Source organism: Corylus avellana, chromosome ca1 (genome assembly GCF_901000735.1).
Source record: "Corylus avellana chromosome ca1, CavTom2PMs-1.0".
NCBI classification, from domain to species: domain Eukaryota; kingdom Viridiplantae; phylum Streptophyta; class Magnoliopsida; order Fagales; family Betulaceae; genus Corylus; species Corylus avellana.
Genome location: NC_081541.1, coordinates 10,276,605 through 10,299,949, shown reverse-complemented (window position 1 = coordinate 10,299,949; position 23,345 = coordinate 10,276,605). Strand labels below are relative to the sequence as shown.

General features: G+C 37.0%; 2 protein-coding genes across 3 annotated transcripts; both read left to right on the top strand.

The window, feature by feature from the left end:
• The first annotated feature begins 726 nt into the window (after window positions 1-726).
• On the top strand, window positions 727-12,809 carry LOC132181696 (protein phosphatase 2C 70). 2 transcript variants are annotated; one of them, XM_059594941.1, is made up of 13 exons: window positions 727-968; window positions 2,082-2,262; window positions 2,379-2,552; window positions 2,660-2,835; window positions 2,938-3,093; window positions 4,254-4,397; window positions 4,485-4,546; window positions 5,600-5,735; window positions 10,453-10,547; window positions 11,206-11,321; window positions 11,415-11,544; window positions 11,868-11,922; window positions 12,059-12,809. In XM_059594941.1, the coding sequence occupies exons 1-13, from the start codon at window positions 831-833 to the stop codon at window positions 12,209-12,211; spliced, it is 1,716 nt and encodes a 571-aa protein (XP_059450924.1). In that variant the 5' UTR covers window positions 727-830; the 3' UTR covers window positions 12,212-12,809. The 2 variants fall into 2 exon arrangements, with proteins under 2 accessions (XP_059450924.1, XP_059450920.1); XM_059594937.1 differs by having other exon boundaries at window positions 2,935-3,093.
• A 745-nt stretch (window positions 12,810-13,554) lies between these two features.
• On the top strand, window positions 13,555-21,965 carry LOC132167496 (uncharacterized). Its single transcript, XM_059578491.1, has 11 exons — window positions 13,555-13,966; window positions 14,089-14,136; window positions 14,309-14,485; window positions 14,605-14,671; window positions 15,269-15,330; window positions 16,618-16,696; window positions 17,098-17,216; window positions 17,335-17,414; window positions 20,856-20,925; window positions 21,445-21,522; window positions 21,624-21,965. Exons 1-11 carry the CDS (start codon window positions 13,730-13,732, stop codon window positions 21,681-21,683), a joined length of 1,077 nt encoding a protein of 358 aa, XP_059434474.1. The 5' UTR covers window positions 13,555-13,729; the 3' UTR covers window positions 21,684-21,965.
• Window positions 21,966-23,345: the final 1,380 nt, after the last annotated feature.

Sequence of the window (23,345 nt, the reverse complement as noted above, 5' to 3'; positions counted from 1 at the left end):
AATCGGTGTCACTTGCAAATCGGTGTCAAAATTAGGAGTAATAGTATAAGAAAGACTAGAATCTTCCAAAATGTGGTGTGCTATTTAAAATCATCAATATATCAAAATTTAATCATGATCATCTCAAATTTAATAGTGATTTTAAAAACCACGTTACATTTGAGATGATTCTAGTCCTTCTTATATCATTAGTCTAAAATTAGAGCTTAAATCGTTACATTGACTCAACCGACTTCAAGTTTATCAGAAAAAAGTCTCATTTTATTGCTGAATTTCTAAAATTAATCCACACGACACACGTCTTCCACAGGTAAAAGGTCAGTGCGGGTTGTTTGGAATTTAAGAAGTGTCTTAAGGTCTAAGGTAAAGCTTTAATCACTATATATATATATATATATTGATCATATTTATCCACTTAAACTGAAAAAAGAATTAACACGTAAGTTGCCTCAACAAACACAAATCATTTTGCCCTGAGAATTTAATAACCTATTGCGAAAAAGAATTTGGAGCATACTTATTTAATAAAAGCAACTTTTTTTTCGACATTATTTTATATTTTTACTTAAGTGTTAATCTAATTAATAAATGGTAAAAATTGTATTTTCAGTAAAAAATAACTAATAATATATTTTTGCGAACCAAACTCCTGCAAACATATTCACAACCGATCTACGATAATGTTTTGCTAGGAACAAAAATAAATACCGTAAATGGTTTGGAATAAAAATAATAAAAAAAGAAGTGCGACCATTTCAAAGCGTTAGCGACCTTCTCGCAAACCCCAAACGCCAATCAGTTGGTCCGGAGGGGGAGAGAGAGCGAGGACTATGGCGATGCTATTGAGCATTGTCGGTGCCCTACTCCTTATGCTGGTTCTTGCCCTCATCCTTTTTGTCATCTTCGCCTGCAAGCCATGGCGATTCTTCTCCTCCTCCTCCTTCTCCTCCCGTTCCCGCACCATCAAGGTACCTGTTTTTGCTCACTATTTCTTCCCAGCTTTCTTTTTTTTTTTTTTTTCTCTGGAAGCTACGGGGTTTTAATCTCGTTATATTTGTCTTCGCAATGCAATGCTCCGTTTGGTTGCTGAGAAATCGTCTGAGAAGATTGGAGAATTTAGAGCTTTCTTAGCTTTTTCGATTTGTTTAGCGTTTATGCATTTCGTTTTTATTATTTCATTTTCGATTCCACTGGATTTTTATGAAAGAAACGCACCGTTTTAGGGTTTTATTGCTGTGTTGTGTGCTTGTTTCGAGATGCATAGACGGGTGTGATATTTTTTGTTGAATAAGTGATGATCGTGTCATTTTAGGATTGAATGGAGCGTCTTATGGGCAAGGATTGATTTTTGGTTTTTTATTTTTGTGTTAAAATTTTGGTAAAATCAGAGTTGAAGAATCTTTTGAATTCATCTTCTGTAAATGTTTGGTTCGTGGATGTTAGCTATTGTTATTTTGTGTGCTCATTTGGGTTTGTGTTCTGTTGGAAATATCAGTTCGGATTGATGTTTAAGAAACTCATGTCAATTGGACTGTTCCATTCATTTAATCTCTTACTTCATTGCACCTTGGAGTAGGGCTGTAGGGGAATTTGAAGTTGTTCAAAATTGCAAGCTTTTTATATCTCTCTTAGTTTTGTTTAATGGAATTTAAAGTAGCAGTCTTTGTCTTTTATTTTATTTTATATACGAGTTTTGATTATGTGAATGAGTTCATTGTGGTAAAATTTTACAATAGTTATATATATATATATATATATATATATATTTTTTTTTTCTTTCTTGGTTGGTAAAGGACATCACAGCTTATATTATTTCATTGTATTTTTTACATTTATATTATACACCCATCAATGATGTAACAATTAATGGATTTTTGAGTTGTCCCCTTGATTGATTACTTAGTGGATTTTATACTATAGGATAGAAAAGTTCACCTCAATGTCAATGACAAGTAACTAAGGCTTAAGGACAGAGATCAATGGATAATAGAAAACTTAGGGAAAGTAGTTCTGATTATTCCTCCCCCCCCCCCCTCCAAACTGCTCATGATGTTCACTCATTGTGATTACTTCTATTGTAGGTTGCTGACCTAGATAGGCCCCTTGTTTCGGATGATATCCGAAATGAAATCAATGAATTGCCAAGAGATTATGATCTAGAGGGGGCATGTCCTCAGAATGAAGGACATTTCCACTCACCCTGGAATTATAGACTTATTCACAAACAGAGGCTTCCTCCTGTATCTCCTCATATAACTCAAGGTATTCAATGTTATCTTCTATATATTTTTTTAACAGTATTAACTTAGTAGTTATGCTTTTGTTGCTCTTCTAGGTCTAAGTCCTAAGCAAAAGTTTTTATTCTTCACTCTTCCCAGGTGATAGCTTGGTTCTAGAAGTAATATCTGATCCTACAGAAGATGTTTTGGTTGGTCAGACGCTTAAGCGTCCTTTGGCATCTGACCACTTAGTGGACGTTCTAAAACATGGTAGACAGAGTTTAGAAGATGATAGATTTCAAGAGTTTGTGCACAACGATATTCTAGATCAAAGTAATTTCTTATCTCTTTCACTTGTATGAAGAGGTTAATTTTCTATATCTCTTCACATTAGCTGAGTATGAAAAATACGTCATCATACATTTCTGTTAGAATTGCAGGAAGCTGCCTCACCCTGGAGGTTATATCTGGTCCATCTCGTGGGATTCGTTGTTCTGTACAGTCAATAAATACCTCTAAGCTTCCGCTGACCCTTGGAAGAGTTTCTCCAAGTGATTTACTATTGAAGGATTCAGAGGTGTCAGGGAAGCATGCGATGATAAACTGGAATTTGAATGTAAACCTTCATAATAACTATATACCACTTTGATATCCATCATGCTTCTGTGCTGTATATATGGTGCTAATTATTTTATACATGCACTATTGTTGTCAGAAGATGAAGTGGGAGCTTGTAGATATGGGTAGCCTCAATGGAACGCTTTTAAATTCACGGTCGATCAACCATCCGGATTCTGGAAGTAGACATTGGGGTGACCCAATTGAGCTTGCAAGTGGAGACATAATAACTCTCGGCACGACCTCACAGTTATATGTAAGTTAATGTACCTCTGTTTCAAATTGAATTATAGGTGCCATTTCTGATTCTACAAAACAGTGACGGATTTTCTAGATAAATATATCTATGTTTTCATAACTTGACAGTACATTAACAGAGATAGTTGATATGCTGTTTTGGTTTATTGAATATTTTCTAGCGTCAAGGAGTTCTTGCATTAGGAAACATATTTTGATAAGGTTTTTCCGTATTATGTGCAGTTTAATTTTTTAATCTACGTGGTCTTTAGTATTCTATACTGTTTTCTTGCTAACGGTTTGCCTATTTGTAGTAATAGTTGGATACTTTGATGAATATCATTGTCTTAGTATTTATAGTAGGGATTTTCCAAATTGAAGAAGGCGCCCTTGAGAGTGGCTTTCTTTGCTTGGTCGGCCGTTTTAGGTAAGATCTTCACTTTGGACAACTTGAGAAAGAGGCAGACCATTGTGGTAGATTGGTGCTGCATGTGCGAAAAGAGTGGAGAAATCGTTGACCACCTTTTACTTCATTATGAGATGGCTAATGCCTTATGAAACTCTATTTTTGGTTTCTTTGGTTTAGCATGAGTCATTCCCTGTCTAGTGATAAATCTTTTTGCTAGTTGGAGAGGGCAATGTGGTAGTCCTCAAAGTGAAGCTGTTTGGAAGATGATCCCTCGTTACTTGATGTGGTGTATTTGGAAAGAAAGGAATGATCAAATCTTTAAAGACAATGAGAGGATGGTAATGGAGTTAAAGGCCTTCTTTTTCTATACTCTATACCCATGGATGGTTGCCTATGAGTTTGTTCATATTTCTAGTTTTCAGGACTTATATATACATATATATATAAAATTAAAATCATTCTTTGAGCTTCATATATTAAGAAAAAAATAGTCTAGCTAATGATGTGATTTAGGATATTCACGCATTTAAAAAATAAAAGAAATAGGACATGATTGCAGAAATTTACTCTTGCAGATGATGACTTGATTGAACACTGTTTAATTTTATAATATTGTATGCTAAATTGCTCGTGTGATGATACCATGAATGAGGAAATTCAGTTTTTCAATCTTTGAAGTATAGCTAATGCTTTGTTTAGTTATTTGTAAAATGCAATCAATGCCATAATTGCTACTTATTTTGATCAGTATTTGATATATCCTGTGTCAGGTTCGCATTATGTCTCAAACTGAGTGTCAGATTCCCTTTGGAGTTGGCGTGGCATCAGATCCAATGTCTTTGCGTAGAGGAGGAAAGAAGCTTCCAATGGAAGATGTGTGCTACTATCAATGGCCTCTTCCTGGGATGGACCAGGTTTTGGATTTATTGTGTTTATTTTAATGAAGATCCTTTGTACATACTCCTCAAAGAGTTATACTCACTTAGATGCCTACCATGCAGTTTGGTTTGTTTGGCATCTGTGATGGACATGGTGGAGCAGGGGCTGCCAAATATGCTAGCAAGTTAGTTCTCGACTTAAATGTGCTATCATGTTGTGGTTTCTGGACTTTGTCTTCTGCCTATTTGAAAAATTGGATGATTATAAGATTGTAGAACGGAATTTCTATATTCTTTTGTGAATTTGGGTCTATCCTACAAGTCATGGTTTTAAGTTAATATTTCATGCTTTGTGTTTGTCATCTGGTAAAGAAAAAATTGAATACATATAATGCTCTTTTTTAGTGAAAAATTCTCTTTAATATTGACATGATTATGGGAACTCCAAGAACTTGTTTGCATTTGGCTCACCCCTTGGGGAATTTCCTCAGGAATGAGGAACATGTATTAGGGTATATGTGTGACTCGCTTAGAGTATGGATTGGGACGAAAGAAAAGAACCAATTTTTCCAATATCAGTGATCAATACTGGTAAATAGTATAAAATGAAAGAACTCCATTTACTATCTAAAAAAGGTCTATTATATCCTTCTCTGTGTATCAAATTCTATGGTTTCTATGGTGTAAATCCAATTGGCACAATTTTCAATTTTGGATGAGAAAGAATCCCCTAATGCTCATGATGTAATTTATGTGAATAGGAATTATGTTGTCCTGATTCAACCAGTTAATACCTGTTTGAATCACTGTAGAATTAATTGGTTGATCTTTTTAAAGTATTCATACACATGCACACATGCACACATGCATATACACTTACATATAAATATTTGTTTCTATAGGCATGCTCGAATGTGTTTGTATAGTTGTGTTTCCTAAATACCTTTTGTACTTGGGCAAAATATTTGCAACCAACGGCAACTGATTTGATACTCCAACAGTTGGTTGTTGGTCAAATTAGGTTGGGTTCAAAATTGACTGTTTTGAAGATTGTGATTCTCAAACAACTCTTTGCCCTTACAGATCCCCCATTTGAGATGCTATTCTTCATTTTGTTTTTAGATTATTCTGCCCCTGCTCTTGCTTTTCCAAAATGTGCATCAAGCTGCTATGGTGTTTTTGTCCTTGGTTGTTGTCTGATACTTTAGTAATCTCAGTTAGTTAATTTTCTTCTCTAGAATTCTACCTGAGATGGTTGCTGCCACTTTGTCGGATTCTCTAAAAAGGGAGAGGGTTTTATCACTATGTGATGCTTCAGATGTTCTGAGGGATGCATTTTCCCAGACAGAAGCATGCATGAGTCATTGTTATGAGGTATGATAGTTTCTTGTTACTTGCAGTCAAATGCATTTTTCCTTCTTCTGTTTGACTTCAACTTTTGTATGCTCTTATCTGTAGCTTGTAATTGAAATGGTAGATGTGTTCATCTCAAAATGATTTGTTTTTTTTGTCAGTATCAAATTCTAGTAACATCTCTAGTGTTGACAGGCTACAAATTGGAAAATTTTTTGGATCGTAGGGCTGGGGTCCTTGTATCTACAATGAAATTGAATGATTCGTACCTCAATATCCATTATAAGTCTCCAGAATTCTTTACAATGATTTACCAGTTTGTACGTCATGGTTGTCTTCACTCTTGGAATTCAGTAGTCTACTCTGTTAATATAGCAATGGTTGGGGAGCATTGTAGAAACAGCTTCCAGAATTATTATTATTTTTTTGGTGTTGGGGGGTGGTGGTGGGAGGTAAAAGAAGTAATAATTTGAGGATCCACAACACATGATGACAACATGTTACCTAGTTGGATTGACTGAACTATTCTCCTGAAACCTTGATCAAGGATGCAGGAGTTACACTGTTCCATTGGAGACAGCTTCTGCCATGATGTTCAGGTCCTGACAGTCTTGCTACTCGGCAAGAATGGTTTCTGCTGTGGTCCCCAGAATTTTCATTTACTCGCTCCCATAATCAATACACTACAAGTCGTGCTTGGAGGTGAGCCTCATTGGGTTTTACAAGAAGGCGCTTCAGAAGTGAAGGAAGTGCTCTCTAATTTTTTTGTGGACTATTCTTTTGAGGAGGTGCTCTCCAAGTTGTGCTTTCTGCCTACTAGCCCAAAGTGGGCTTTTTCTGACAAGGGGGGTAAGCGGGTCCCTCTGCTGGACTTCTTTTCCTTCAAAGAGGTGGTGCAGTGGGGCTGTGTTGGGGAAAAAAGGATAAAGGTATTGAGTTTTCTGAGTTAATTAGGGGTGCTGTAAGGGGAGTGGGTAGGAGTGATGCCCTTGTTTGGAGGTGGAAATGTTCTCGGAGGAGGAGCTCACTTCGATGAACTTCTGTCCAGCAAGTACAAATAAGAAAAAGCAGGGTCTTTGCCATCAGCCTCGGTTTTGCAGACAGTGAAGAAGATCTGCCATTTTGTGGCGCTTTCGTGTGAGGGATTTGAAGAGGAGCTCCTGGCCTTGTTTGTGGCCATTGAAGTGAGTATAATTTTGAGCTGGTGTTGGGTTCTTGTTCGACTTTAGGAAAAAAGGTAATAGAGAACTAAGGATGGCCATGCTTCCAACTCTATAGATAAGCTGGAGGCCTCTTGGTTAGAGCATCCATTTGAGGAGAGTGAAGTCCTAGAGGCATTGAAAGGTATGAATAGTGATAAGGCATTGAAAGGTTGGAATTACATTCCAACTCAAGCTTATCTTATCCCTATCATTCCTACCCCCTTAGACTGTGTCCTCAAGGTCCGACTAATACCACTTAATTAAAAGAATTATAAAAAAATTAAAAAGAAAAGAATTAAAAAGAAAATTATCCTTCCAATTTATTTTATTTTTTGGATAAATTTCTTTGACTTTTTCTCTACCACAATTCTTTTTCTTTTTCTTTTTCCTAGACCAAACAAAGAATACAAAACGTCTTCTTCTTCTTCTTTTACTGTTCTGAATAGAGTTCGTGAATAGGCCGTTTGCGTAGGCGACAATCCGAGGAACTAAATCGTGGCAGCGTGGGGTTGTGGCCTGTGGGCTGGCATTGTGGGAGCTTATGGGTCTGGTTGGATTTGCAGTCGGGATGAGCAGTGATGAGGCGTGCGGCTGTCGGCGGTGGCTGAAAGGAACAACGGCGTTTGTGGTGATGGCGTCGTGGGACGCGGGCTCCAATAATTGCTGGTGTGGCACAGGTTGTGCTGCTAATTTTTGGTGGTTGGGGCTGTTTGTAGGTCTTGGGTTGGGCGAGTGGGACGGCAGGTGCTGAAATGCTGTCAGGCCGGAATTGCTTGAAACACTCACTCACTTGCTCGATCATCTGCGCAAGAAGTGCTTCCCAAATTGCTTCTAGTTGATATGCATTCAAGGGGACCTTGACAGACATTGTTGGCTTTGAGGTGGAAGGCTCGTGGTGGTTTTGAGCGATTTTGAATGGGGAATTCAACTGTTTTGATACCAATTGATAGGGAATTTATGATGAAATGGATGAATAGTGGATGAACGTGGAAATGAGATTGGAAATGGTATTGATAATGATAATGAACTCCAATTAGGGCTGGAGACAAACCACAAGTGAATCCAATTGGACAAACCACAAAGACATACATCTAAATCATTCTCTACTTTCTTCATTAATAAAATGGTCTATAAATAGACTACAATTGATAACATGATAACAGCTAAAAGATAACATATCAAATATTCAAATAAAACTAATCCTAAATAATTGAAATCCTATTTTAACTCAACTATTAATCTAATCTAATCCTAACATTCTAAGCCTAATGAGTTGGAATTACATTCCAACTCGACCTTATCTTATCCCTATCATTTGGCAAGCATTTTGGGCTGCGGGGCTTCTTCTTTGCCTTTGAAGTATCGTGGTCCTCAATTGGGGGCCTCCTACACTAGCCAAATCTATTCAAGACAGTGTTGTTGAAAAGATAAAGCATCGGTTGGTTAGTTGAAAAATGATGTATTTGTTTAAGGGTAGCAAGGTTACCCCTATAAAGAATGCCCTTTCCAATTTAACTACGTACTTCATGTCTTTTTTTTTCCTGTCTATTGGTGTTGCAAATCGCATAGAGAAGCTCCATCTAGACTTCTTATGGGGAGATAGGTGAAGAATTCAAATTTCACTTGGTGAGCTGGTCCAATGTTTGCTCTCCAATTTTGAGGGAGGGTTGAGAGTTGGAACTTCAGGATGTTCAATCGCGCTCTTTTAGGGCAATGGTTGTGGTGTTATATGCATGACAAAGAGGCACGGTCGAGAGGAGTTATGGATGCTAAATATGGCCGTTTGTGGGGTGGGTGGTGTTCTATTGAACCCCTGGGCGATTTGAGGTGGGTTTATGAAAGAATATCAAGAGGGGATGGAGGTTGTTCTCTAGTCGTACTAGATTTGAATTGGGAGATGGCTTCAAAATTGGATTATGGCATGATGTGTGGTGTGGGGAGAAGGCCCTTAAGGAAGTTTTTCCGGATTTATTTAGCATCGTTTGTGTGAAGGACGCTTCTGTAGCAGTACATTTAGTGCTTTCTAGTGGTTCTTTTCAATGGAACACAAGCTTTATTGGAGTGGCTCACAATTAGGAGGCGAATGCCTTGCATTGTTTTTCAATTTGTTGTATTCCTATAGAGAGAGACCGAAAGGTGAAGACAAGCTTTGGTGGGTCCCATAAAAAAAGGGTGTTCTTTGTTAGCTCCTTCTACAATGTCATTAATGATGCATTCCTTTTCCCTAAAAGAGTATTTGGTAGACCAAGGTTCCTTTGAGAAGCTTTTTTTTTGGCTTGGTCGGCGGCCTTAGGAAATATCCTTTTCATGGACAATCTTAGGAAGCGACATGTCATTGTGGGCAATAGGTCTCGTATGTGCAAGAGGAATTGGGAGTTTGTGAACCAGCATCTGCTCCATTGTGAGGTTGCTTATGCCTTATGGAATGCTTTTTTTAGTCCCTTTACGTTGTCCTGGGTTATGCCTAGTCGGGTAGCTGACTTGTTTGCTTGTTGATGGACTGGTGGTAGCACTCGGAGTGCTGTTGTGTGGAAAATGATGCTTTCTTGCCTTTTGTGGTGCCTTTGGAGGGAAAGGAATGATCGAATCTTCGAGGACCGCAAGTAGACATTGGAGGAGCTTTAAGTCCTTTTATTCTCTTTATATTTGGGCAACTGTGTTTGTAACTCATTTGGAAATTAATTATCATGTTCTATTTCTCCTTTTAGTTAGGTATTTCTCTTGTATACTTACTGTGTACCTGGTTGTGCTTTTCGCTTTTAATGATATTTCGATTACTTATTAAACAAAATAAAAATAATACACTACAACAGCCCTTATTAATAATAGACTTTTGCTTTAAAGACCGTGGCTTTTTGGTGTTATGAAGTAATGTTGTCAATCTAACAATATCCGGGGGAAGTTGTCATAGAGATGCAAGGTAACTAGTTAGAAGAAATTGTGCCCTTGTCTTAAGGGGAGGGGGGGACCTTAATTGTGCTTCTGGGATGTATGCATATGGATGCTCCTAAATAATTACAAACTTGTTCACTAGGAGAGAGAGCTCTACACATGGAAAATGCTCGCAGACCATGCTATTGATATATATGAGAGATGGAGAATTGCTTCCTCAGTATTCACATCTCTGGCTAGCTTGGTGAATTCTTGAGTTGTGACGCCTTAGGGGTGTTATGCACTAACTAGTGCCAGACTAACCTGCAGATAAAAGACAAAGAAAAAAGGGCCTTTTTAATTAGATTTAAATGCTATTTGCTTGTCTCTTTTATGGTGTTTCGTAATTTATTTTTGTAATTGATATTTAATCAGTGGGAACTTGGATCATGGAAGTAATTCTGAACAGCACGATGAAATGCGAGTTTATCCAATTGATGTTTTTGGTATTAGTGTTTTGACTGTTTTGAGTATCCAATATATATATATATTTTTTTTCATGACAAGAACTGATGTGAAAAGGGTTATTCCTTTGTCCTTTTAAATGTTTGTCTTGTTAGTAATTTAAGGCAGATTTGCACATTATGATAATCAATTCTTTGCAGGGTTGTACTGCGACGGTGCTTCTGGTATGGGCTGATGGTGATGAAAATTTCTTTGTGCAATGTGCAAATGTTGGGGATTCAGCTTGTGTTATGAAGTATGTGTTCATGTTGTCATTCTTTCATTCATATGATCGTTAGGATAATATAGCATCAAAACTTGTGTTCTAGTGTATTGGATGGGGTTTTTGGTAGGCAAGCAGGAAACTTGAGGGTCCTCAGCTCTGACCTTCTACAGAATAGTCGTTGTGTGGCTACTGTGGTTTTTACTATTTTTATGATAGCTTACAAGTAGCATCTTATGAATCCATTCACTGAAATGAATTTTGTTTGATTTGAATGTGGTGGAATATGACAGGACATTGGTGGTTATCAATTTTACATATCATCGCATATGTTATTATTGTTAGTATTTATCTTGTTATATTACAGCAACTCCAGGGTCCACAAGTATAGATGATGATGTGGCACTGCAGTTTCTGTTCTTTGTGGCTTTGTCATATTGTATTATTGTTTTTGGCTCTTGAATTTCTTTCTAGTAGTTTTGAACATATGGTATTATATATATGGTTCTTGACTAAAAGAACTCTGTTTCTTTTATATGGCTTCTAAAAGAGCTAGGTTCTTCAATCAAGAATCATATAAAATAATTTTGTTCTTTTCTTGTGGTTTTGTTATGTTGTGCTCTAGGGTCCACACATTTCCTTATGACTTTATATACTGTAATCACAAGTAGATGTGATTTTGTTGTGGCAGTGTTGATGGGAAACAGATTAAGATGACTGAAGACCATAGGATAACTAGTTATTCTGAAAGACGCCGAATTGAAGAAACAGGAGAACCACTGAAAGATGGGGAAACTCGTCTCTGTGGTAATGGGCCTAATGGCAAAATGACCTCAAGTTTTTCATACATTGTTAAATAATGGTTAATTGCTCACTTTTTTTTCTTCTTACCTAATTCAGGTTTGAACCTTGCTCGGATGCTTGGAGACAAATTTCTTAAACAGCAGGATTCCCGCTTCAGTTCAGAGCCTTATATAAGTCAAGTTGTGCATATTCATCGAGCAAGTGGGGCGTTTGCACTATTGGCAAGGTGATTTTGCTTCTGATCTTGTCTTTGTAGTTCTTGTGTAATGCATCAGTTTCAGCCATAATTGTCTTTATAACAAGTTTTATATCTAGATCTTGATTCAGCTCATGTTGACTGATCTAACTGATGGGCCTTATTTTGGATATCTAAAAGTTCCATTTGAGAGTTACCATCAAATAGCTGTCGCATTCTCTTGAATAAGTCCCATTATTATTTAGAAATACTTGACTATAAGAAATTGAAGAATTTTTATATTTTGCTTTCTCAATTATATTTTGTATTATGACATTTAATAAATGAAACTCTGGATCGTACAAAAATCACAGTGATGGGTTCTGGGATGTCATTAGTGTGAAGAAGGCAACACAACTAGTCCTTCAGGTATTATCTATTTACATAATTTTAAGTTCCCTTTGATCACTCTGAGGGTTTTATTTATTTATTTTTATGAATTTGATCTTTCTCATTCTCCCTCCCAAGTCATTTTTATGTATCTCCAAATTTCTATGCTTGACAGACAAGGGAGAGACACTCGACGGGCGCGGATTCAGCAGAGAATATTGCTAATTTTTTGTTGAGTGAGGCTAGAACACTGCGAACAAAGGATAACACCTCTATAATTTTCTTAGATTTTGATACCACTAGTATCTCATGTAAAGTTGACTCTTGATTTGAATAAAAAAAAAGGTTTTAGCTATACGAATGAGTATATTTGCTTTCTGTTGTTATTTGAAGTTGTTGTACCATCACTTTTCTGCTTCTTCCAAGCGATATTGGTTCAAGAAGAGTAAGAAGCTGCTTCAAGATGTATGGTGCAGATGGGCATTTGGAAGAAAGTGTGAATGGTTGGCTTCCAAGCAGGATCCTTGTGTTGTAAAGATATTGGTGTCATGAGTTAAGAAGAGGAATCTCCGTCACAGGGACCAACAAGATGTGTATAGTGGGAGACCTTTTCCCCCATGGACTCTGATTTTACAATTGCAAACTAGCGTGCAAGACGTTTTTCAAAGATCTCCGACTCTGAGAGTCGCAAACAGACCAAGCAAGTCAGATGGAGAGTAATATGGACGAATGACCTTTTAGTCGGAATAGCCATTAGCCCTTGCCTTGTTCTAATAGTTGAAACAAGAGTATATATATATATAATAGTGAAACATGAATATTTTATGTTCACTTGATATGCCACTAGAAGGGAAACTTGTAATAGAAGTTTGTGAATGACAACAGAAGTGTACATTATATTGCTAAATGGGCCGCTTTTAATCATATATTTGGATGTATTTTCATGTCTTGTCTTTTTTTTTTTCTTCGGTTAGGATCAACTATGAGGAAGACCCTCCTCCATAGTTCCCCTTTCTCCCCTCTCTTGCATTGAATAGAAAAAGAAAAAATAAAAAAGAAAAGAATGACAACGTAAGTGTATGGTAAACTACGGCGTAAGAAAAAACCCGAAGAGCCTCATCTCTCCCTCTCCTTTTCCTGTGAATGTTTTCCTACATTTTCCTTGTGTTCCCCTGTAAACTACGGGGTAAGAAAAAACCCGGAAAGCCTCATCTCTCCCGGCCCTCTTCTTTTCATGTGACCCACACCCTCCCCCTTCTTTTTCCTTCTCATTTTTTACTTCCTCCTTTGTCCTCAACTCTGGTTAGCATTGTCTACTCTAGCGGGTATTCAACACACGCCACCCCCCGTGTGCATGTATAGTATGCACCGCTGCTTCCCTGCCATTTTTTTTTTTTTTTGTCTACACATGAGATCGTTGGTTCCCTCTCTTCTTCTTCTTACTAGATCTCCAAAGTTGGTACCTTATTTTTGCCTATAGAGAATTATAGATACAATTACGGTTCCCATTTTGGTGTCCACTAAGCTCTCATTGCCGAGTATCGCCTTTATTGAACACCTTAGTGAAGCTTCTCTTCAACAACTCCAATTCATCATTATTCAGTGCTATTTTTGTTTAACGTATTTGTTGTTGTGCAAGTAGTTTCATTTTTAGAAAATTGTCTATGCAAACCACCTTTTGTTGATAAAACTCTCGTATCAATTTATAAATGACTATATGAAATAACTTTTTAACAAAAGTTGTAAACGACTTTTAGTAAAAGTTATAGTCCGGTAGCTCCGGCCCCTTGCCTTTGTCTATCTGGCGCAACGCTAAAACCCTTGTACCCTGAAAGCTCACATAGAAATGGCGAAGAAAAAGAGAGACGAGGCAGAATCGGAACCAGAAGTAGACGCACAGAATGCACAAAAGCCCGAACCTCTAAACGAAGTGGAGCTCGTAAACGGCGAGTCCCATAAGAAGCAGAAGAAAAAGAAGAAAAAGCACAAAGCGCACGACGAAGCAAAGGAAATACCCACAGTCAGCATAGCCGTGTCCGGTTCCATCATCAACAACGCTCAGTCTCTCGAGCTCGCCACACGAGTACACCTTTCTCTTCTCACTCTATATTTATTTTCCCTTTATTTGAATTTCTTCTTTTAATTTCCCCCCCCATTTTCTCGGCATCCAAACGGAGCGTTGTTTTCAATTTTTTACTTTCTCAGTTAGCTGGTCAGGTTGCTCGTGCCGCTACCATTTTCCGAATTGACGAGGTCCGTTGCTGTTCCTTATTAACTTTGCCATTCTGTGTTTGATTGCTTAAATTATGTATTAGATTATTTGTGATTAAATTTGTTAATGATGTAAAAATGCATGTATTTCTGTGACTAAATAACTTGATAATCCATAGGTATCTTACTTTATTAACTTGTCTTGTATAAACAGGTGGTAGTATTTGATAATAAGAGTGTTTCAGTGAACGATCACGGTGTTACAGCATTGGATTGTACAGATGAGAATGAAAGCGGCGCAGCTTTTCTGATAAGGATCTTGCGGTATCTTGAGACACCGCAATATCTAAGAAAAGTTCTCTTCCCAAAGCACAACAGTTTAAGATTCGTGGTACCGATTCCCATTCGCTAAAATTCATTGAATTTGATTGTGGGCAGTAAGTGCATTTCTTTTGTTGGATTTTTTGGTTCATAGTTGGCTAAAGTCGTTTGTATCTTGCATTTTGACAGGGATTGTTGCCCCCACTTGATGCTCCACACCATCTGCGGAAGCATGAGTGGGCTCCATATCGAGAAGGTATGCCTATATAGTAACAAATTGAACAAATTTGATGTGGGGTAGTTAAATTTTCTGGTGATTGAAACTGAGCTTTAGCTTTCGATGCCTAGAAATAGCCTCATTGCTTGACAACTCTATACTGCTACTTTAGAACATCTTCAATGTTAAGCAGGATTGCAGAGGTAAAAAGACATTGTGTACTGTACGTAGATGGTCTGAAATATGAAATTTTGAATAGGAGTGGGGTCGAAGAATCTAAGAGAAGGATGAATTTTTGAAATAACTTGGATTTAAGTAGTAAAAAGTGATTTTGGAACTATTCATTTAGCGGAAGATGTGGCCTAAGATGGATGGAATTGGTGGTTACAATTCTTGACTTTTACTTGAGATGAACTGAATTGGTATTCATAACAAACGGCTGGAGTCACAAACAAGAGAAAGAAAATCTTTGCCCTTATTGAGGGAACATCATGTATTACAGGATTCTGTTGTATGACTTTGTTTTTGTCTATATTATTGATAGCTAGCCCAAATTTACAGACAATGTTAGTTTTAATATGTTTCTTTGTATTAATCCAGTGCCCAAATTTTTTATATCCTGTATTAACTTTATAGGTGTCACACTAAAAGAAAGATCTCCAAACTCGGGAACACTCGTTGATGTGGGTTTAAGTAAGGTACAATAGAATTCTTCTAGTTCTAAAGCTGTTCTTACCATTTTTATTAACTAAAAGTTTCTTCCCCCCTCTCTCTTTCTTCTTTTTATCTAAAGATTTGTAGTTCTTTTCTTTCATGCTGAGCATACCAACTAGTTTGATATCAACAAAATAGTTTGTATGGACAGATGACGCATGCAATATTGTTGGTGTCCACTCATTTATTTATGGACAGAGGCTTAAAGTACCTGGATGTCACATGACTTATGTGACTCACCTGCTGGCAAATATACATATTTTTTTTGATAAGTCTGATGGCAAATAACTATGAACTCATTAATTTATTATCATGCCAAAGGAATTCAGCAGTGACAAACAAATAATGAACTCATATGATTTTCAATTATTCAGTTCTGTGATCCTGTAACCTTAGTCTTTGTCTGTATCTAATTCCTGGGGATCAGTTCTGCTTAATTGGGATGTAAATTATAGTTTACTTGAAATTCAATATACTCTTTGTAAATTTGACCTTATCTCTCTCTCTCTCTCTCATGTGTGTGGGGGGAGTGGGAATTTAAGTACCTCAGTAAACAGGTTCATATGCTCTTGCTGTTGTCCTCGTTGTTCTGCGGGAGACATCACATGTATATAGCCCCACCTTTTATTTTTCCCTATGTTTTCACCAATTATTTGGACTGTTTGTGGAGTTTGATTTATGATGAGGGACTAATCAAGAGGGAATGTAGGTGCATTGTCTCATTTAGTTTTTTACTGTATTATCCATTGGCATTGGGCTGCTGACAACGTAGTGGGATTCGGACTTGAAATAATTCACCCAGTGTTGTTGATGTGGTCCATCATGTTAAATTTTCTCCCCTTTAGATCTTGTTGATCTATGCTTATGTTGTCAATACAAACATGATAGATTGTGCTTGTTAGTATGTATGCAAAGTTACTTAATCGAAAAAAATGTATAGAACATATATTGCTTCTATACAATAATTGGCAAGTGAAGATATTTATCCTTTCTTCTATTTACCCATTCCATGTGTACTCTGCACTTGATGATTGGATAAATTCTGTTCTCCCCACCCCAACAGCAAAAATAAATAAAAATCAGAAGGATAAATAACAGCACAACATAAATTTTGGTTTCATTAGTGTCAATGAGCTCTAACTTGAATTGTACCTCCTCCCTCCCCTTGTAAGAATAGGGAGGAGGGTGACGTTCAAGACCCACTGGGTGCATTTGTAACTTACCGGTAAAGAAAAAGAGAAAATTTATTGGTTCATTGGTAACTTATGCAGAGTTTTGTTATTGATCAAGTACTGGAACCTGGAACAAGAGTTACTGTAGCTATGGGAACCAACCGCAATCTGGATACTGGTAATGAATAGACATATCTTTTTGTTTTCTGAATTTTTTTGCCCTGTCTAAGTTGTTTCTTAAACATTATTTGTTTGCTGATACATGTGGGCACTGACTATTGCTCAATTGATTCATTGTGCATATCTGAACTTTTGCCTTCATCTTTGCAATCCCTTTGATGCTTTTGAGCATTAAATAATAGTTAAGTTGGTTTGACATACATTTTATTCATCCAACCTGTTGTGGCATCAGGATGAAGTATTGGTCATGTGTTCCATATGCCATTGCATTAACTGATTTCTTTTTTTTGGTGACATTCCATTTTTATTATGCCCTCATGCATCCATATGCAATCTTCCTGCAACTGGAAAAAAGTTGTGCATAATGGGGTTTATGATTCAACAATTGCATTTATCTAGATATACCACGTGAAGTTGTCTCATCCGCCAAGCCTAGGGAAGAAGCAGGAATGTACTGGGGCTATAAAGTGCGATATGCTTCTAATATGAGTTCAGTATTGAAGGATTGTCCATACAAGGTATTCATTCTTTGATGCTGATTTTCTTCTTTTTCTTTTTTCAATTTGACCCATTGATTATTTCTTGGTAAACCATTCATTAAAGGCCCTCTATAAACTTATGTTATATTAATCATAGGGTGGCTATGACCATTTGGTTGGTACCTCAGAGCATGGACTGACTGTTAAGTCATCAGATCTGACCATACCTGCCTTCAGGTATGTTTCTTTTTGATGTCTTGATCACAAGTAAGATTGTTTTTGTCAGATGCTGTGAGCATAACTTCCTTTGGATGGATGTTCTCTAGTGACTGGACCTAATGTTGCTCTTTACTGCTCAATTAGTGGACTGCATCGTGATGTCAATGCCACAAAATTTCAGCCACGTAAAAGTTGATAATCTCTATCTAAGCTTTAAGCGCTAAAAGGAGAATTGGTGAGAACTAGAAGAGATTTGTATGTAACAATGTCTCTGGGCCTTGACTACAATATGTTTCATAATAAGGATGGAAAATGGGATTAAAGGAGATGGTCTTTCCCTCTTCTTGTTTGATACATTGGAAGGAATAGGAAGGAGACTGTAAAACTGAACTTATTTTTTGGTATTAGTAGTTTTTATTTTTTGGCCAAAATGACCACAATCTTAGTATGCTGGAAGTTTAATTCATCTCAGGAATTCATACAATCAATAAAATCATAAGCAGAATCACAAGAAAAAGCACTACGAATAGCACGCATCCAATCATACCAGCTTCTGAAAAATGAAATTCGAATTGACAGTACCATATGCTCCATCCCCTCAGAAGTCCAACAATTGCATTCCTTCCAAATCGTCCACTTAAGGCTCAATGGAATAGCAATCCATATTTCCAACACTAAACCATTCATAAACTATCTTAGGTATCACCCACTGTACTTTGAATAAATAGAACATTGAGGACTGCAACTCTCCAGCAACTGGGCAATATAGAGTTTTAGACAAGACTGTAAAGCCTGTAAAGGTAAACTTTTACTATTATAAGCTGGTTTGGATGGTTCAATATGAGGAGAAAATGTAATTTCCTTGGTCATTCTTGGAACTACCATATCTTCTTCTCCAGATCCATCCAACTTTGGAGGTTTGGTTTTTGTGGGCCTAAAGGTATCAATTTTGTCCCTCTTCTTTTTCTCTCCCTACTTTTATCCTTCTAACTAAAAATAAAGATGGTCTAGGATACTGTGGATGCGACTTCTCTTTATGCCCTATGTGCTCGTTTATCCAAGTTAAACCTGGTCCGGCCAACCTAATTGAGTTAGGTCTAGCTGGCCTAGATTAGCTCAAGCTGGGTTGGCCTAATATAGATGACGTTCGGCCGGCTTGTAGGCTTCGTTGCTAGTGGGTATGGCTTAGGGTTATTGATGTAGACCAGAAAGCTAAGGAGTTCATAAAGAAGAGCGATGATTTGCACCTGACGAGTTCTACTAAAAAGACCGTATCTAGAGTTCTAGACCTCAGATTGGAGCAAGCTTGATGACGTTGGAAAGCTAATTTAAATATCTAAAAGGTCATGTTTCATGAGGTTTAGCTAATTCTAATGTTTACTAGGTCAAAATGGGCCATAAAGAGAAGACTAGCAGGCTGGGCAGAATGGTTCGTGTGCAATCTCGTTTGGACGAGATTGCAGCCGAGGAGCAACCAAAGAGGATCGTCCGAAACCTTGTTCAGACGAGAGATCACTGGGATTCACAGAGAGGCTCATCCGCAACCCCGTTCGGACAAGGTTGCAGACGCGCTGCACAGTTTTGCTGATTCCGACTTTATTTCGTACTATTATTAGGTTTAGGGTTTGGAGGCCTATATATACATGTTTTATAGACCCTAGAATTTAGCTTTTGATTATTATATGGTTTTCTTCAATAAGAATACTCAGAGTTGAGTTTCTTTTGTGTTTTTTCCTTAAACCTTAGATAACATCTATTGTTTTAAGAAGATTTCTTTGATTACTTGATAGTCTCAAAACCTAGAAATACTTATCCGCTATTTATTGATATTCTTCGCTGCAGCCCACTAAGTCACGCTGCATCAGTTATAGCGAAGGTGGGCCGGTTTAATAACTTGGGAACGCCTACCCCCAAGAGGTTTATTATATGATACACCCCACACAATAGTGTTAAGGGGGTAAAGGGCGGGGTGGGAATGAGGTAATGTTCAGGTTCAAATCTTAGAGATCAAAAAAATATATTTCGAGAAAAATTCTGTTGAAAGGCATTTCCCATATGAACTATCTAGTTTGAGTGGTGATGTGTTCTTGTGTTAAAAACAAAGGGGTGTTGGTTCTTTTTTTTTTTTTTTTTTTTCTTCCCCCATTTATAAGGACTAGTGGGGACAAGTGCTATGTGGTTGGCAAGGACGAGTGCTATGTAGGTGCATGACAGGTTACAAGAAAAAAGTAAGGTTGTTGGCGAGTTGGGGAGGTCAGATAAGGTGTGGTAACATTTTAGAAGTTTGGAGGTTGGCTCTAGCGTGTTCAATGTGGTGTATTTGGAGATAGTAGAATGCTTGGAGCTTTGAAGATCTAGGGACTTTGGTGGTAGAGACAAAGGGATTTTGTTCAAATTTCAATATTTTATACACTTGGATAGCAGCACATCATAGCTTTGCTTTTTTCTAGTCTTTTTTTGGAACTTCTTTTCATCTTTTCTCTTGATTAGGGGGTTCTCTTGTGAGCATACTTACAAAAACTCATTCTATTAGTCAACCTCGTTAAAAAACTTTAAATGAAGCAAATACTCTAAATTTAGAGACAAAAATTACATAAAAGACCTTTGAAATTAAACAAATAATCAAAATACCAACAAAAAAAAGTTCTTCGGCGTGGTGGCTGGACCACCCCCAAGAATTTCCAGGATCTTTTTTTTTTGTTTTTTAGAGTTTAATTTTTTGTTTTTATTCTTGTTCCCCATGATGTCACTCCTTGCCCATGAGGAGTATTTGGAGGAATTAGACTCCCTTGAGAGTGGCTTTCTTTGCATGGTCGGCCACCTTTGAGAAAATCCTCACCATGGATAATCTAAGGAAATGGCATATAATTGTGGTTGAGTGGTGTTGCATATGTAAGAAGAATGGGGAGTCAATAGACCATCTTCTACTCAATTGTGAGATTGTAAGTGCTCTTTGAAATACCATCTTCAGCAGTGTAGGGCTGGTTTGGATTATGCCCTAGAAGGGTGGGTAGATCTTTGCATCTTGGAGAGTGCTAGGGGCTAGTTCTCAGCTTGATGCAGTTTGAAAGATGATTTTGCCTTACCTAATGTGGTGTCTATAGAGGGAAAGAAACGGTCGTAGTTTTGAAGACCACTAGAGAACCTTAGTGGAATTAAAGGATTTATTCTTTAAAACTCTTTTTGTTTGGGCTGGTGCCTCAAATTGTAGTTTTCCGAATTTTCATGCTTTTTTAGATTCTCTTCTCTGCTACTTCCTAGACTTTTTTATTGTATACTTCTTGTGTACTTGGGTTGCGCTAAAATAAGTGTAGTACTCTTAACTTACTAGTATTTACACCTTCAGTTAGAAACCTAAGTTTAGGTACGAGACATTGTGATATATTGTATACATCATGATAATATATACTTCAATTTACCCGTGATGCTTGTTAATATGATGTTTGTATAACTTCATAGGCATCTATTGATTGCTTTTGGTGGACTTGCTGGGTTGGAAGAGAGCATCGAAGAAGACAATAACTTAAAGGTATGTTACTACACAAAAATAATTTCTGTTGACACTTATCTGGTTTCATTTTTTGGAAACCACTCCCATAACATGTCTCCAGAAAATGTCAACAGATTTTGGTTACACAATGTTTTCAGTTGTATCTTTCTTGGAAAGAAGCTGCAAAACAGAAAATGGAAAGCGGAGAACATCATTTGATGTATTTAATGCTTCCAACTGAGATTTTTATGCTCGTGTCTTGCGACTTGAAAGAATAGATTTATTCTCCCTATGCATTTGTTCTGTTCTTATATGTATATTTCCAGTAAGCATGTATCCGACTTGTGGTCAATTTAGCATGATAAAAGGAAAGAGCATTTGGTTGGTAGATTTAGTAATGGTGGAGTTTCGGACTTGCTGGAAGTCTGTATAATTCTTTCATTTTAGATGGTTTGGAGCCAGAACGTGTAGTTGCTAGTTTAGCAACCAAAAGGAGGGGAAAAAAAGTGAATACTGGATATTGTTAATGTTAGTTTCTTCCTTCCTTTTTGGTTTCAGGGGAAAGATGTGCGTAACGTATTTCATTCATACTTGAACACATGTCCAAATCAGGGGAGTCGAACGATTCGAACAGAGGTAATCGTACATTCTCCATTTGCCAGGTTCCTTTTTTTTAAGAAAGGAAAATTCTTATCTAATTACTCATGATCTTGATCAATTTGCTTCTTTATGTGCAGGAAGCAATTTTTATATCACTTCAGTATTTCCAAGAGCCAATAACCCGAGCATTGGCATAGAGCGGAACTTTAAACTTACCAAAAGTCAACTAACAGCAAAAAATTCAGAATTTTGGTAATTGTAGTCTTAGTTTGTGAGGTCCTCAATTTAGTCACCATCCTCCAGAATCTGAATCTGCTTGCAGACAGTAGGAAATATACATTACAAATCATACCTTAGAGGAATGATCCCCTTCTGTCTTATTTCAATTTTAGCCAAAGTGGGCTCCAGCCTTGGAAATCGAGGCCCCTTTTTTAGGGTTTTTTTGGAACGAATTTTAAATAACAATATGTTCTCTGGTATATGCTGTACAGGAATGTTTTTTTTTTTTTTTTTTCCAACATAAAACTGCTGGCTTAAGAACACTTTCGGATTCCTGTTATCAAGCCATGCAAAAGACTTTCATTCATGGTCATCCCTTTTGGTAAGGAACATATTACGCATTTTTTATTTTTTGCCTCATTACCAAGTGGGTGACACGTCCGTATGGATCGCTCACTACGGGGCCAACCGATCCAAAAATATGTTTAATGCTACTACATTCAAAATTTTAACTTTTCTAGGGAAAATATCACTTGCTTATCTTTATTACTTTTACAATCATACTCTTAAAACTTTAAAGTATCAACGTTGGGTCGCTATTTTTTAAAAATTTGCAATGTCATCAATCCATCGGAAGATGTCAAAATTTCAAATCCTCTTTAAAAATTGCAAAGATTTAACTTTTAAGTATGAGTTGGGTGACCCATGGCTTGCTCGTGGGTTAAACTTCAAGATTCAAATCATGAAAATGTACTAAAAGCATTTTATTTACTCAATAGACATCATATCATTGCTTTTTTTTTTTTTTTTTTAATGAATGAACAACTTTTATAAACAACCAAACTCATTACAATCTATTATTGCTAAATATTTAAAACTATTGGAAGAGTATTAGATAATTTTTAATGTCTTTTATTGTTCTATCAGCCATTAAGACCCATGATTAGGAGAACAAGATCCTCTCTAGTCCATTTTGGACCGGAGAATATCTCGTTAATGTTTAGGGTCTTTTTAAAGAGATCTTGAGGCCATAAATAGAACATTTGTCTGATTAATAAAAAAAATAATAAAATATTATATATATATTTTTTAAAATTATAAAACAAAATAATAAAAAATTAAGGGGTGGCCGGACCACCCCAATTGGGGCTGGGGGTGGCTTCCCCAAACCGCCAGTCTGGGGTGGCCGAAGCCACCCCCCAAGAGCCAGATCTTTAAAAAAAAAAAAATTTGTTGGGTGGTCTGGCCATCCCCAAAGGCCAAACCTTGGGGGTGGTCCGACCACCCCTTATGGCCAAGATGGGGTGACCAGCCACTCCTTTTTTTTTATTAGTTTATTTTTTATTTTTTTTAATCTGAAATATTATTTTTTTCTGTAGTGGGACATGTGTCTCATTTGTAGTTGTAGGATTTCTAAGAATAAATTAGATATTCTCCAGTCCATTATGGACTGGAGAGGATCCTATTCCATGATTAGGACAATTTAACCCACTTGATTTTATTAATAGCCCATAATGAATTTGTCCCGTGCTTTTATTTACAAAAAAAAAAAAAAAAAAACAATGAGGGCATCTCGGTCGGTGGTGAGCGCCAATGGGCAAAGGACCCAGCCGTCACTTCAAAATTTTCACGGGACAGTT